Source organism: Pecten maximus, chromosome 7 (assembly GCF_902652985.1).
Source record: "Pecten maximus chromosome 7, xPecMax1.1, whole genome shotgun sequence".
NCBI classification, from domain to species: domain Eukaryota; kingdom Metazoa; phylum Mollusca; class Bivalvia; order Pectinida; family Pectinidae; genus Pecten; species Pecten maximus.
The window spans coordinates 16,868,796-16,883,259 of record NC_047021.1 but is presented as its reverse complement, the minus strand read 5'-3'; the positions used below and the strand labels follow the sequence as shown (position 1 = coordinate 16,883,259).

The 14,464-nt window shown below is 35.2% G+C and overlaps 1 protein-coding gene across 1 annotated transcript in view; it reads left to right on the top strand.

Annotated features, from left to right (window-relative positions):
* LOC117331093 (sodium- and chloride-dependent GABA transporter 1-like) overlaps nucleotides 1-14,464 on the top strand; it is a 34,499-nt gene that overhangs the window by 695 nt on the left and 19,340 nt on the right. Inside the window, exon 2 of the mRNA XM_033889689.1 lies at nucleotides 14,175-14,306. Within this exon, the coding sequence (XP_033745580.1) occupies nucleotides 14,175-14,306 (132 nt within the window). The remainder of the gene's footprint in view (nucleotides 1-14,174; nucleotides 14,307-14,464) is intronic.

The window sequence follows — 14,464 nt, the reverse complement described above, 5'->3', positions numbered from 1 at the left end:
ACTTTACCTAAAAGGAAACCATGCGGTTTTGAGCAGTGTTATGAGCTATTTCAATGTATGTTTCAACAATTTATTTATTTCATCAAAAAGATAATACTACACGTACGCCGAACATACAACATATACTAAAACGTTGAAAGCAACATTGAAAATCAATTTAAACGAAGTCATAGACATGTATTCCACAATCCAAATCCACGTTAGATGGCGTACTCACTGTTGTGATATATAAGACTAATAGGGTCTATTATAATTTTCTTTTTCCATATTGTGTTTTACTATTGATAGCATTAACACAGTCATAGTACTGGCCACGTTTTAACGTACAGTATTGTTTAATATAACTTTTGTTATTATATCCACATCTATTGTGAATTATCTTACACTTTGTGCCGTTTCAGATTTCCTATAGATATCATTGTGACTGTTTGTTCCATAGTTTCAATTAAGATATTCCACAGATGCTTGTTTTGGTTGTTCAATGATTTCATTAGCATATATAAACAATACCATACATTGCTTTAGTATTTAGAACCATTACCTAAATTCATATCGTTCGACACGTGTCCCTGAAAAAGTGGATGGATGAGTGGCGTGACTATGAATTTATAAAATATCAACTTATCAAAGGTCATGGTTATCTCCATTTTACTAACTACATAGTTTATAGTCATTTTTCGTTGATGTTTCAACCCCAACCAATTTTGTCAATTACTTTGGCTATTATAAGTACATATTAGCCAAGATTATACGATATTTCGAATAAAAGAATGGGTAAGCCTTAAACTAACAATGTTATTAACCTGAACAATGGTTTTACAAACGAAGTAGGCTTTCATTGTGACAATGTCAATGTCAAATTCTGTTGTTGTTTTTTTTATTTTTTATTTTACCCATATTTAATATATAAACTATTAACTATTGATTGCGTTCGGATCATATATACAGGTTTTCTTTAGTGTTTATATGATTATTAATGTAAATATTATATCAAATATTATATACTAATTGATTCTTGTTTATAGTCCAGGGACGGATCATCCATATACATATATTTATTTATACTTATATTATCTAGAACACATTCATTAAACTAATACACAAACATTTGACACAATGTGACATCCACTTTTATCGTTATTCGCCTTAAAATCAGTATATATAAAAACCATGGTGTGATTTATAGCAATGTAATGTGTTGTAATACATGCCGTTTAATGATAAATGCATCCATTATGAATCATGTGTACATGGTATATCAAATATTCCTTTATAATTGTGAAATCTGGAATCATAAGTGTAAATACATATGTAACGTGATATACACTTCAGAACATGTTCGTGGAATATTGAGGTTGTGCTGTGATACACAGGAACATTTTGTCATGCCTGATGTGAAATATTTAACTTATCAACCGGTTATTAAGCAAATATTTTCACACATTCAATGCAGAAGAATACTTGAAAAATACTTTTTAATATTTTAATGTTTAATGAAAATAAACAAATAAATAAAAGATCAACTTTGGTTCACAATACACATAATTTGGTTTGGCTGGAATTTTCAACATCTCGTTTATTTATATACGGACCACTGAGTCCAAAGGTGTGTCACGACCCTGTGACACGTGTCATTGCTTCAGTTTTAATTAAAAATAACCGACATCTTATTCTAGTCTGCCAATTATCTACCCATAAATCTAAATAAGATAAAATTAACACAAATATATATGCAACATACCAAAGTCCAGCCGTTTCCAGTCTAGTTACTCCAAAAATGACATGATTGAAGATAACCTTAGTATTTTGTTACTTCACAGGAGACTAGGAATCCCTGAACATCACTAAAACTAGTTAAGTGATAGTTTTGATATTCAGATACAGGGACAATGGTGATAAACGCAGCGTGATGGTACATATAATATTGATGTCTGTAAAACAACATTACAAATGTTAACTTTATTTTACAAAAATTGCGAAACAAGGTTTATCAACTTATGTTAATGACGTTTGTTGGCCCGGATGGAAGCGCGCGAGGGGTCTCACGTGGTAGGAAACAGGAGTACCAGGGTAAAACCCACGTGGCCGGGCAGGCGACTCCATACCTTCCGGTCAGGGAATCGAACCCCAGCCGACTACATGAAAGACAAGTGTGTTACCGTCGTGCCACCCGATCACACAACTTTTGAGTAGAAAATAAAAACCAATGCGAAGAAATCATATCTGCGAACGAAGGACGAGTCATTCACTAATTGAATTTTACGTTGAATGTAGCATGTCTAGTGTTGAAGGCTTATTGTAATGCAGACAATGTGACGAGGGACAAACAGTTAGATGTGTAATATATTCATGTAAACCCAGCGCCAAGCGTGATTTGTCACAATTTAGCCAAATTGCTGTCATTGCACTATATGTAACAAGGCACTGGAGTTATACTATTCCAAGTATGCAAAAGTATGGGAACATAGATCATCAGATTTATTAATTTATCTTCTGAAATGAATTACTGAAAAAGTGAATTATATGCCAAATTACTTTCCAATGGTGTGAAATCTAAAGGTCATGACTTGTTTTCATTATATATACTTACTAAAGTCACTCTCACGTTCTAGTTTTAAAATAAAATAAAACAGACCTGGGCCCTACGACAACGTACAGTCTGTTACGGCTAAAGTTAACACACATGTAAAATGAGCCAAGTTCACGAAGTAGAGAAGCTGACTATCGGGAACGACGATGAATCACAGGGACAGGAAGCTAACACTGGGGAACAGGACAAGAGGGAGTCTTGGGCTGGGAAATTAGAGTTTGTATTGGCCTGTGTGGGCTACTGTGTGGGACTCGGAAATGTATGGAGGTTCCCGTACCTGTGTTACCGTAACGGAGGCGGTAGGTATATCCAGCGGATTGATATTAACTTGTATTTCAGTAGAAAGTTGTCTGCCTCAAATGCCACGCAAAATCGACAAAAATAATACTGTAATGACTTAGGAATACAATTCTTAATGTTATAATACTGTATTTGCTGAATGATTGAAAGCTTTGCAAAATTTTAAAAACATTTAAAGAAAATATATATAATATTAGGATAGGTTTAAATCACGGTGCAACTTTATACATAGACGGAAATACATACTTAAATGTCATGATTTCTGAAAATGTCATACATAGTATAATATGATAGAACTCCTGCATGAGTGTAACCGTGAAAAAATCTGACGAAATGTATAACGTGGAGGTCGTACATTTAAAAGGAGTAGGTTAGTGTAGCTTGTACATAATGTTAAATACGGTCTCTGTAACGGCCCTCTGTAACTCAACTGACGGAGCATGCTTCTTTGGCTCTGGTATCTTATCACGCCAGAGACCAGGGTTCGATTTCTGCCGGGACACTCGGCAGAAATGTTTTTTTATGGCAAGCCAAATTATCATTTAATCCTAAAGCAATGCTGATCAAGTAATTAACCAAATTACGAAGGATATCTTATAAACATATCAGATATCGTAATACTTTATGATAATTCATATTATATTCACTCCATAAGATATACTATATAATTCGGTACTAGATCAGCATTACTCCAAAGATAAACAAGAGAGCCATTGGTCTTATCGGTCACCAGAGTTTTGAAATATTTCAGTTGTTCCTGCTCAAAGGCCCCTGGGAGTCGGTCAAAGCGAACGTGTGCATACCATCAAGCTGTAATCCGATTTTGATAATATTAACCCAGTTAGAATGAATTCCAATAAAAAATGAAACTAATGATAGCCAAAAATGTGATTTCCTCATATAAACTATAGTAAAGTTTACTACCTCCCCATAGGCAAACGTGAGACCCAAGGGGCATGAAATTCACTCTTTTGGTAAGGAACCTTACCACCGTTCTATCTATGAAGAGTATTTTATTCTATCATATCTGGCAGTTTAGAAGAAGATTTTTGAAATTATAGTCACTTTGACTTTTTTTGGTCCCGCCCCTCAGGCCCCTGGAGTCGGGCATCATATAATTCAAATTTTTTGTTGATCTTTGGTCATTGAAGCTTCAGCTGTTTTGGAGAAGAAGTCGAAAACGTAAATTGTTAACGACGGACTACGTGTACGCACGACAAATGTTTTCATTTAATTATTTTTTACTTTTGTGATATTAAAGGTTTTACAAGTAATCCGCAATGTCATGATACAAATGATCTTAAACAAGCCCCCCCCCCCCCCCCCCCCCTTTACATTTATTTACGATATATCGTGTAACATAAAACAGGTGAAACATTTTATAAGATGCAATATGATATTGGCATTCATTCAACGGGCAAATGTCCTGATGTGTCTCTGTTAATAAATATGTTATTTCTATTACTATGGTCATGACCTATACGTGCTGGTAGGTACGTACCAAGTACCGGACCTGGATGGCTGTTAAAGTGGTATGTTAGACCAGAAAGCTCAGAAATTAACATGAACATGGTTTTATAAGAGGCATTTATCTATTACCTAGATAAAATATGGATGCTCTTGGATGCCAATAATTCAAATAGACAGAAAATATCGGATATATGTTTCGGACGGTTCCGGTATTTGTAAGGTGAATACCAATAGATATTGTCGTATTACTGTATTAATATGAATAATATAATATTATATTAAAACAATATTAAAATATTAAAATATTAAAATGCTATCTCCAGAGAAAAACTATTTCAAATCGGAGGTCAGACCTACGTTTTGAGTACAGCTTGTCAGAGTAATAAGGTATTTTTGCCCTCAACAGCAAATGGTGATACAAAGTCTATTTTCATGACAATCGGTTCACCATTTACGTGTCGTACCCTGCATTAACATACTTGCAGCAGTATATTTAGAGCGCTTCCGTGCGGGGAGAAATGGTACTAAGGCAGACAATCGAGTCTAATTAATGGTATACTTCCTCCATCCACTAGGCTGTCTCTCCCGGCTACATAGACCATCCAGATTGTATGGCAAAGCGTATATTTATTAGTCAGCAGCTATAGTAAAGTTTGAGATTGATGAGGAAGTTCACGTAGTTTGCTGAAAATTTATTTATGAGAAATGGATATAATTTGGTGTTGAGTGCGTCTCACGACCTGGATATCACCCTATTGGTCAGTTGGTACGGTAGAATTTCTATCCGACCATAACCAAACAACAGTGCCGCCGTGCGTGGAATAGAAGGACAACAAACTACAATGCCGTATCAGAGATCTCTGTCTATATTCGGGTCGCCGTGATTTTATCAATAACATTTTGTTTGTAATTAATTTCCCCAAGTATACCTCCACGAATGATGACAGTACAGACAACAGGTAACCAACCACTGCGTATAAAGTATGCTAGCGATCCAATCAAAGTAGACAGATTATATACATTTGTATCCATGTGCAATATGGCTGGTACAGCGACCATTTTGAATGATACCATCCTTGACGATAGCAATTATCGTGGATGGTAGCAACAACTATATACGTACCACCGTACAATGTATAACTTACCCATGTAATCTTAAGCGAGATCAACTTGAAATGGAATCTTATTAACCACATCCAGCTGGTCAGGTATACAAAGCGTACGTACACTGGTTATATGTACGGTGTATCATGTACACGGTGGTTATGTAAAACAGGACGGTAATCGGGCTATAAAATTGCTCTTCGTGGTATTTTTCTTTCATATTTTCTGCTATTTTTGATTCGCATAAGTAAAACCTCATAAAATAATGGCTTACAGTGATATAAAAATCGTTGTGATATACTTCAATACAGTATTATCCGTGCCCGAAACGTTTCGGATACAGCTATGGCGGCGACTAAGGCTTCTCCAAAGAACTGTATTATGTCGATATCTTACAGATACCTGGTATTACGTAGTCTGCTTTGTGTTACACAGGCAATATTTCTTCACGCGAATTTCACGTGAGATTTTTTCACGTGAAATTCACACGTGAAAAATTTCACGTGAAATTCACGTGAATATTTTTTCCACGTGAAATTTTTCACGTGAAATTAACGTGAAAAAAATTCACGTGAAATTCACGGGAATTTTTTCATGTGAATTTCACGTGAAAAATTTCATGTGAATTTCATGTGAATTTTTTTTTCGAGATTTTTTCACATACAAAAATAATTCTAGCAAAATGTATTTAACAGCTCCTCCACCACGACAAAAAGCGTAGAATACATTTACCGAATGTTGTGAGCAAGCTAACACAAGATATTACGGCTTATGCCTATTTTCGATGTAGGCCTATACATGTATATCCTTTTCAGGTTCGCGGGGAAAAAGTTAAAAACTTGATTAACGTTGTATTTGTCCTATTTATCTGAATGCATTAGGCATTATATGAATTCAATATTACTTGTTATGCGTTATGAAGAGGATAAATTGCAGTTGAAAATTAGATGATTGGCCCTTTTTTTCCATATACCTAATGGCTAATAGCTAATGGGTTTTTTTTGTTTTTGTTTTGTTTTTTATTAATAAACCATCCTGAGCCTAAGTCTCTTTGTACTTAATGTCGGTTTATACACAACAAAGTTTAAAAGAAAAAATGTAAGATCTGATTCTTATTTATTTATAGATCTATCTAGATCTATTTATTTTTATATACTTCTCGTCGCATACATGATTGGCTCTTGGGACTTCTCACAATCTTATAAATATTAAATGTGGTAGGCTAAGCCTAGCTATATCCCGTCATCTGCCCCACTATTCTCACATTCTTGAAATCTAAGTTTTGTATTTTTATGGTTAGAAATTACAATCAAGATGCATTAATATTCTGAAATTAATATTGGTTTGAATTAAATTGTTGAAATGTTTTGAATACAGCAGAAATTCGGGTGTTTAACATAAAAATTAAAAAGGAGTGAAGATTTGTTCCACAAACATATTTCAGCTTTTATTTTATTTAAACCAGCATAGAAATATAGTAAATTATATATTATCATTTTTTTAAATTTAATTTACAGTTCTTATTTTAGCGACGAAAAAAGTGTTATGATAACAACAGCCGAAAATAAAATAAAAGGTTTGATTTTTATAATAATTTCCGGACTAACGTTACGTCGATTAAACTACTGGACTACGACCTCGGAAAAAGTGTAAACAACGCGCTGCTGCGTTGCGGGTATTTTAATGCACAGAAGAGGATTTTTCGTCAGTTGCAGCCGGACTATTTTATAATTGGTAGGTTTTTATGTAAATACACATGTTTGTTCATCCAAAATCTAGAATACGGTCTTTTAATATCGATGTTAGGCGAGTTTGACAACTGGCCGGCCCGGCCCGAGATCTACAAAACCAGACGACAGTCCTACCTGACACGTTTAAGATAAGATAAGATAAGATAAGTTTATTTCTGGTTCAGGACTTTTAAAGTCCTCTATACCAGACTCAAAATAATACATGAGATTGATATAGTACTTCTGTCCGGTCTACTGTACATTGTTTATGATTTACTTGATGCTTTGTAATTAAAGAAAAGTTTTTGGTTTTTCCAGTGATCGTCTAGCTTGTTTTTGAAGGAGTTTACATTTAATGCTGATATAACCTGTTCGGGCAATTCATTCCAGATTGACACTGTTCTGTTTGAAAAGTAGTTTTTTCTTAGCGTATTTGTGGATAGTCTAGGGAATATTTTTTTGGTATGTCCTCTGGTACTGTTGCGTTCAGCAGCATCCTTCCATAAAATGATACCATTAAAACATTCTTTATCATAGATTTCGCTTATTATTTTGTACAGTTCTATCATATCTCCTCTAATTCTTCTGAATGCCAAAGTTGGTAGCTTGAGTTTTTCCAGCCTCTCGCTGTAGGTCAATTCCTATGGGGCGCCGTTTTACTATTTATTCCCATTTGGTGATATCACCTATTCAAATGAGTGATATCACCCATTCGAATAGGTGATATCACTTATTGAAACGAATAGGTGATATCACCAATTCGAATAGGTGATATCACTCATTCGAATAGGTGATATCACTTAATGAAACGAATAGGTGATATCACTTATTTGAAAAATGAATTGGTGATATCACCTATTCGAATAGGTGATATCACTGATTGAATAGGTGATATCACTCATTCGAATAGGTGATATCACTTAAAAAATTTCATAAGTGATATCACCTATTCATATAGGTGATATCACTCATTCGAATAGATGATATCACTTAAGAATTTTATAAGTGATATCACCTATTCAAATAGGTGATATCACTTTAGAATATTTTTAAGTGATATCACCTATTCCAATTGGTGATATCACCTATTCGAATGAGTGATATCACCTATTCGAATAAGTGATATCACCTATTCGTTTCATTAAGTGATATCACCTATTCGAATAGGTGATATCACTTATTTGAAAAATGAATTGGTGATATCACCTATTCGAATAGGTGATATCACTGATTGAATAGGTGATATCACCAAATGGGAATAAAAAGTAAAACGGCGCCCCATAAATTCCTTCATTCCCGGGAGACACTTGGTTGCTCTTCTTTGAACCCCTTCTATCTTGTCGATGTGTTTTGGTAAGTGAGGTGCCCACACAGGACTAGCGTAGTCCAGTTGGGATCTTACCAGACATTTATATAATGGGATAAAAGACCTGGTGTTCATAAACTGGAAAGTCCTTCTGATGAGTGCAAACATAGAGTTCGCTTTCTTAACTTTTTCAGATATATGTTCGTCAAACGAAAGCTCGGAGTCGATGATTACTCCTATGTCCTTCTCTTGTTTGGTTTTCTGCAGGTATTTCCCGTTGAGATGGTAGTCCGGTTCGGGTTCATCATGTCCTCTTCCTTTTCCCTTGCCTATTCTCATCTGTTTGCATTTGTCTGGGTGCATCTTAAGTAGCCATGTACCACTCCACTTACACATTGTGTCCAGATCCTTTTGAAGCTCTGCACTGTCGTGCTCGCTTTTTATTATTTTGAATACTTTGGTGTCGTCTGCAAAAAGGTACATATCCGATTGAACTGTTTCAGGGAGGTCATTTACAAAGATGACAAACATTAATGGTCCTAGAACTGAGCCTTGAGGAATTCCTGATGTGACTTCAGTCCAGTCAGAGTCTGCACCATTCACAGTTACTTTTTATTGTCTACCTTTTAAGAATTTTGCTATCCAAGAGATTATTTGGTTGGAGAAGTTGTATGAATTTAGTTTATTGAGGAGTCTATTGTGTGGAACTGTATCGAATGCCTTCTGGTAATCCATGTAAATACAATCTACAACCTGTCCTTTATCCAGAGCTTCTGTCCATATATCCAAAACCTCCAAAAGCTGAAGACTTGTTGATCTTCCAGATATAAACCCATATTGTTTATCCGAAAAATATTTGTTAGATCTCATGAATTTGGTTAAATGTTCCCTTATTAATGTCTCCAGAATTTTGTATACCACTGATGTTAAACTGACTGGTCTATAGTTGCCTGCTTCACTTCTATCGCCTTTCTTATGGATAGCACTCACACGGGCTTTTTTCCAATCGTCTGGTAGAGTTCCTGTTGATAGTGATTGATTGAATATTGTTGTTAAAGGCCCTGATAATGACGAGGCTGTATTTTTGAGAAACATTGGATGGAGTTCGTCCAGTCCAGGTGACTTTTCCGGTTTTTGGTTGATCAGTAGTTTAAATACTTTCTCCCTTGTAATATTCAGAGTTATCATTTCCTCAATAACTTCCCGTTGGTTTAGTTGTGGAGTTACTTCATCTTCTTCCTTTACAAATACACTACTGAAGAATTTACAGAGTATATTCGCTTTCCCTATATCTGATGATACTTTTGTTGAGGTTTTGTCGTTGGTCTTTGTATACAAATCTCCGATTTCCGACTTTGTTGTTGATTTAGATTTAATATAATTCCAAACTGCTTTAGGATCCGTTTTGGCTTTTAATGCAATCGTCTTCGCGTTGATAGTTTAAATTCCCAATGTTAGCCCTTTCGCAACCAAATGTGACAAATACTTCAAAAATACTACAAAACACGTCTTCATTCCAACTTAATCGTCTTCGCGTTGATAGTTTTCCTCAAATGTGATGAATTGGAATATCCTTTCGCAGGCAAATCGCCTTGGTGGGCTTACTAAAGGCGAGATGGCTGAAGAGAATTGACCGGAATGTTCAATAAGTACTCGGTGATTTAAACTTGATAGGATTGTTTTTTATCAATTCTTTATTAAGGCCCTGCGTAAGGATAAACATGTTAAATAGAGAGGATTTCACTTAACATGATAGGTACCTTCAAGACGTGTTATATTAATTTATTAAGATTGAAAACGACTCGTTCTCTAGTATTTTTTTCATGTACAAATGTACATGTCTTTGTGTCAATTACAAAAAGATAAAGGTCACATGTTACAGTGAAACATAAACATGCAGTAGTCGGGTGTTGTGTGTATGCACCCTATATGTTTTCCAGCGACCTATCATCTTCATACATGTACCTTGAGATCATATTTAAAACAAAATTCACACAATGATAATTATAAGGAGGTTAATATCTCCAGACAAGATAAGTCTCATGGTTTTTAATGATTCAGTTTGTTGGTTTGTATAGCTTTCCTAAATTAACACATTGTATTATTATAAGACAAACTGTATTTGACACCATCATATTAAGCACAATGTGTAATTAACTGATTTTAACAAAAATATTTTTCTAATTAATGGTATATATGGGTATCGATGAGACAAAGCCTCATGAAAAATATGCTCATGTGTTTTAAATACCAGCACTGCCTGAAGGGCCGCCTTGCGCAATGTCTGTTATCCATTCTCTTCCATCAATATTTCCTTTAAATCTCTACTGTTTCTGAATTCCAGAATGGATCTGATGATAAACACATGGTATGGCTCCTATATAGGGCCAGAAAAAGGGGCTCAATAGGGTAAAAATAGAAGAAAAAAAAAAACTTAAAAAAAATAAAAACAATTAAAAATCCTTCTTGTTAAAGAATAACAGGATTTAGTCCACCTTTGAGTTAGAACCATTGTTAGGAGAGGCAGCTCAAAAAGTAGGAAACTATTTGTAGTACAATTTGCATGATAGTATTTTGCCATGATTACTGAAATATCCAGGTGTAAGTAATGCAGGCCCTCTGGGCCATTTGTTATTTGATCAATATTATTGGTCAATCAAGTATCCCAATAGTAATTTGTAATTTCAATTCTACAATTTCTTTGAAGTCTCAATGTTTGCTTACTAAGATTTATGAAACCTTTTTTAACAAAATCAGTATGTAATAAATACTGATTTATTGGTTTAACACTTTGTGCCAAAATTATATAATGTAAAGTTTCAATTCTTTTCCAGACTGAAAAACAATATGCCAAAACACTTTTGTTGTGTTGAGGTGTAGATCTGATCCCTCAGCCTGTAGTCCTAAAGGAAAAAAACTAAAAAGAAACTTCATCGACCATCATCGACTGAAAGAGTTGTGGTCAGCTTGTCGAGTGAGAATGGCTTGATCAGATCAACTGGTATTATCATGGAATAGCAATCAGCATGTCTTGACAAATTCCCAGGAGGCAGATCCGGATTTCTACCCAGACTTACATGTACAGTGTTGCTTCTCGGGCCCTGGAATCTCTAAAGTCTGTGGAACTGAACATCAGTTCAACCACACGAACCATAAGAATTGTGTACTATGAAGAAAACCATCAACTCTGCAAAATCTATAACTGTTGTGCTTTCTCCTGTAACACAGGTATTGTTTTATGTTAGCATTTAATTAACAGTTGACAGTAGATGCTACATGCCATGAGTGAGGACTGTTTAAAAAAATTGCCAATTGCAAAAGGATTCAAGACTTTTTAGGGGGATTTATTTAATGGATGGTGTGTTGAAAAAGAAAGAGAAAGAGAAGTGGGAGAAGATAAGAATATGAGAGGAAAGGTGAATAGAGAAACATGTTAAATGCTAGTGTTAAAGAGTAAGAAGGAAAACAGAGAAATAAAAACAGTGTTGTGAGAGAAACGAAAATGAGAATGGAAGGGAGGGTAGAAGATGTTAAGTAAGTAAGGTGTGTAAATGTTGTTATATTGTTAAATATTGATTGAATAAAACATTATGAATCTATTTGATGTTTTTTTGCTTTGTTTGCTATATTTTTGAAAGGCTTCTTTATAAATTATAACATATTAGCATCTTTTTTTATCAATACAATGATTATTAGTTTTTTTCAAGTAAAACTAATGTGAACAGCATGTGAAATTTATGTGAATTTTTTCATGTGAAATTCACGTGAAAAATTTCACGTGAACTGATTTCTTACAATGGAGCTGTAATAATGACAATAACAGCGATACCAATGACAATAACAGCGACACCAATGACAATAGTAGCGACGCCAATGACAAAAGCAGCGACACCAATGACAATAGTAGCGACACCAATGACAATAGTAGCGACACCAATGACAATAGCAGCGACACCAATGACAATAGTAGCGACACCAATGACAATAGTAGCGACACCAATGACAATAACAGCGACACCAATGACAATAGCAGCGACACCAATGACAATAGTAGCGACACCAATGACAATAGTAGCGACACCAATGACAATAACAGCGACACCAATGACAATAGCAGCGACACCAATGACAATAACAGCGACACCAATGACAATAGCAGCGACACCAATGACAATAACAGCGACACCAATGACAATAACAGCGACACCAATGACAATAGCAGCGACACCAATGACAATAGTAGCGACACCAATGACAATAGTAGCGACGCCAATGACAATAGCAGCGACGCCAATGACAATAGTAGCGACGCCAATGACAATAGTAGCGACGCCAATGACAATAGCAGCGACGCCAATGACAATAGTAGCGACACCAATGACAATAGTAGCGACACCAATGACAATAACAGCGACACCAATGACAATAACAGCGACACCAATGACAATAGTAGCGACACCAATGACAATAACAGCGACGCCAATGACAATAGTAGCGACGCCAATGACAATAGTAGCGACACCAATGACAATAGTAGCGACGCCAATGACAATAACAGCGACACCAATGACAATAGCAGCGACGCCAATGACAATAGTAGCGACGCCAATGACAATAGTAGCGACACCAATGACAATAGCAGCGACACCAATGACAATAACAGCGACGCCATTGACAATAACAGCGACACCAATGACAATAGCAGCGACACCAATGACAATAGTAGCGACGCCAATGACAATAGTAGCGACGCCAATGACAATAACAGCGACACCAATGACAATAGCAGCGACGCCAATGACAATAGTAGCGACGCCAATGACAATAGTAGCGACGCCAATGACAATAACAGCGACACCAATGACAATAGCAGCGACACCAATGACAATAGCAGCGACGCCAATGACAATGTATCCCGAAACCTGATGCGAGGTTGGTTACAAATACGTTTTTCTTGAGAAGTGAAAAGCAATGTTAATGCGGCGTCCTAACAGTGAGGTGAAGTAAAGTAATTTTAATATAATATTGATATTTGTATGTAAGAAGTTACGTTTACTTTATAACTCATTACATATAAGGAACACTGATAAATATTCAGTATATAACGCATATCTAATATAGCACTCCAGCAATGATTTAAGAAAATGTTATAAAACACAGGGATTTCGTTCATTCTATATGATAAGTCTCAAAACTAGACGATGAAACTTATGTATTACAATTACTTTGTATGTTGTTATCAATTATAATGCAGGTATCTCAAGCAAAGAATGTTGAAAAACAACATGACTTAATAACCTGTAGTTTGATATTCCTGTAATGGTACACTTGTATATCCTCGGTGAGGTAAAATACACTTCATATCTTTAAGAAATTGACAGATTACTGAACCTTTCAGAGAATCTAACTTCTGATAAAGCAATCTATAGTAGACAGTATACAGACAATCAGTTTTTGGGATTTTTTTTTTTCATCTTTGTTTTCTGTTTTTTGTTTGTTTTTGTTTTGTTTTTGTTTTTGTTTTGTTTTTGTTTTAGTTTTGTTTTTGTTTTTGTTTTTGTTTTGTTTTTGTTTTTGGTGTTTTCTATTTTTGTTGGTATTGTTGTTGTTTTGTCAGTTTGATAAGTGTTTTCCTGATCTATATTACAATGAAATGTCCCTCGTTTACACCCAGGGGCCTTCCTGATCCCGTACCTCCTGACCTCTGTGTTTGCCGGAATACCTATGTACTTTTTGGAGCTCTCTCTAGGACAATGGCAGAGTACTGGAGGTCTTGGTGTCTGGAAGATATCTCCTATCTTCAAAGGTAATACTCTACCTTTTTTATGAGATTTATAATTTATTAGTTTTTCTTTAAACTTATATCGCAAGATGGTCGTAATTGGGAAGGAAATGTCATGGCAAATCCATTTCACACCACGTTTTCATCTTCTCAATAAGCTGTTTCGGTATATTGAAATGGTT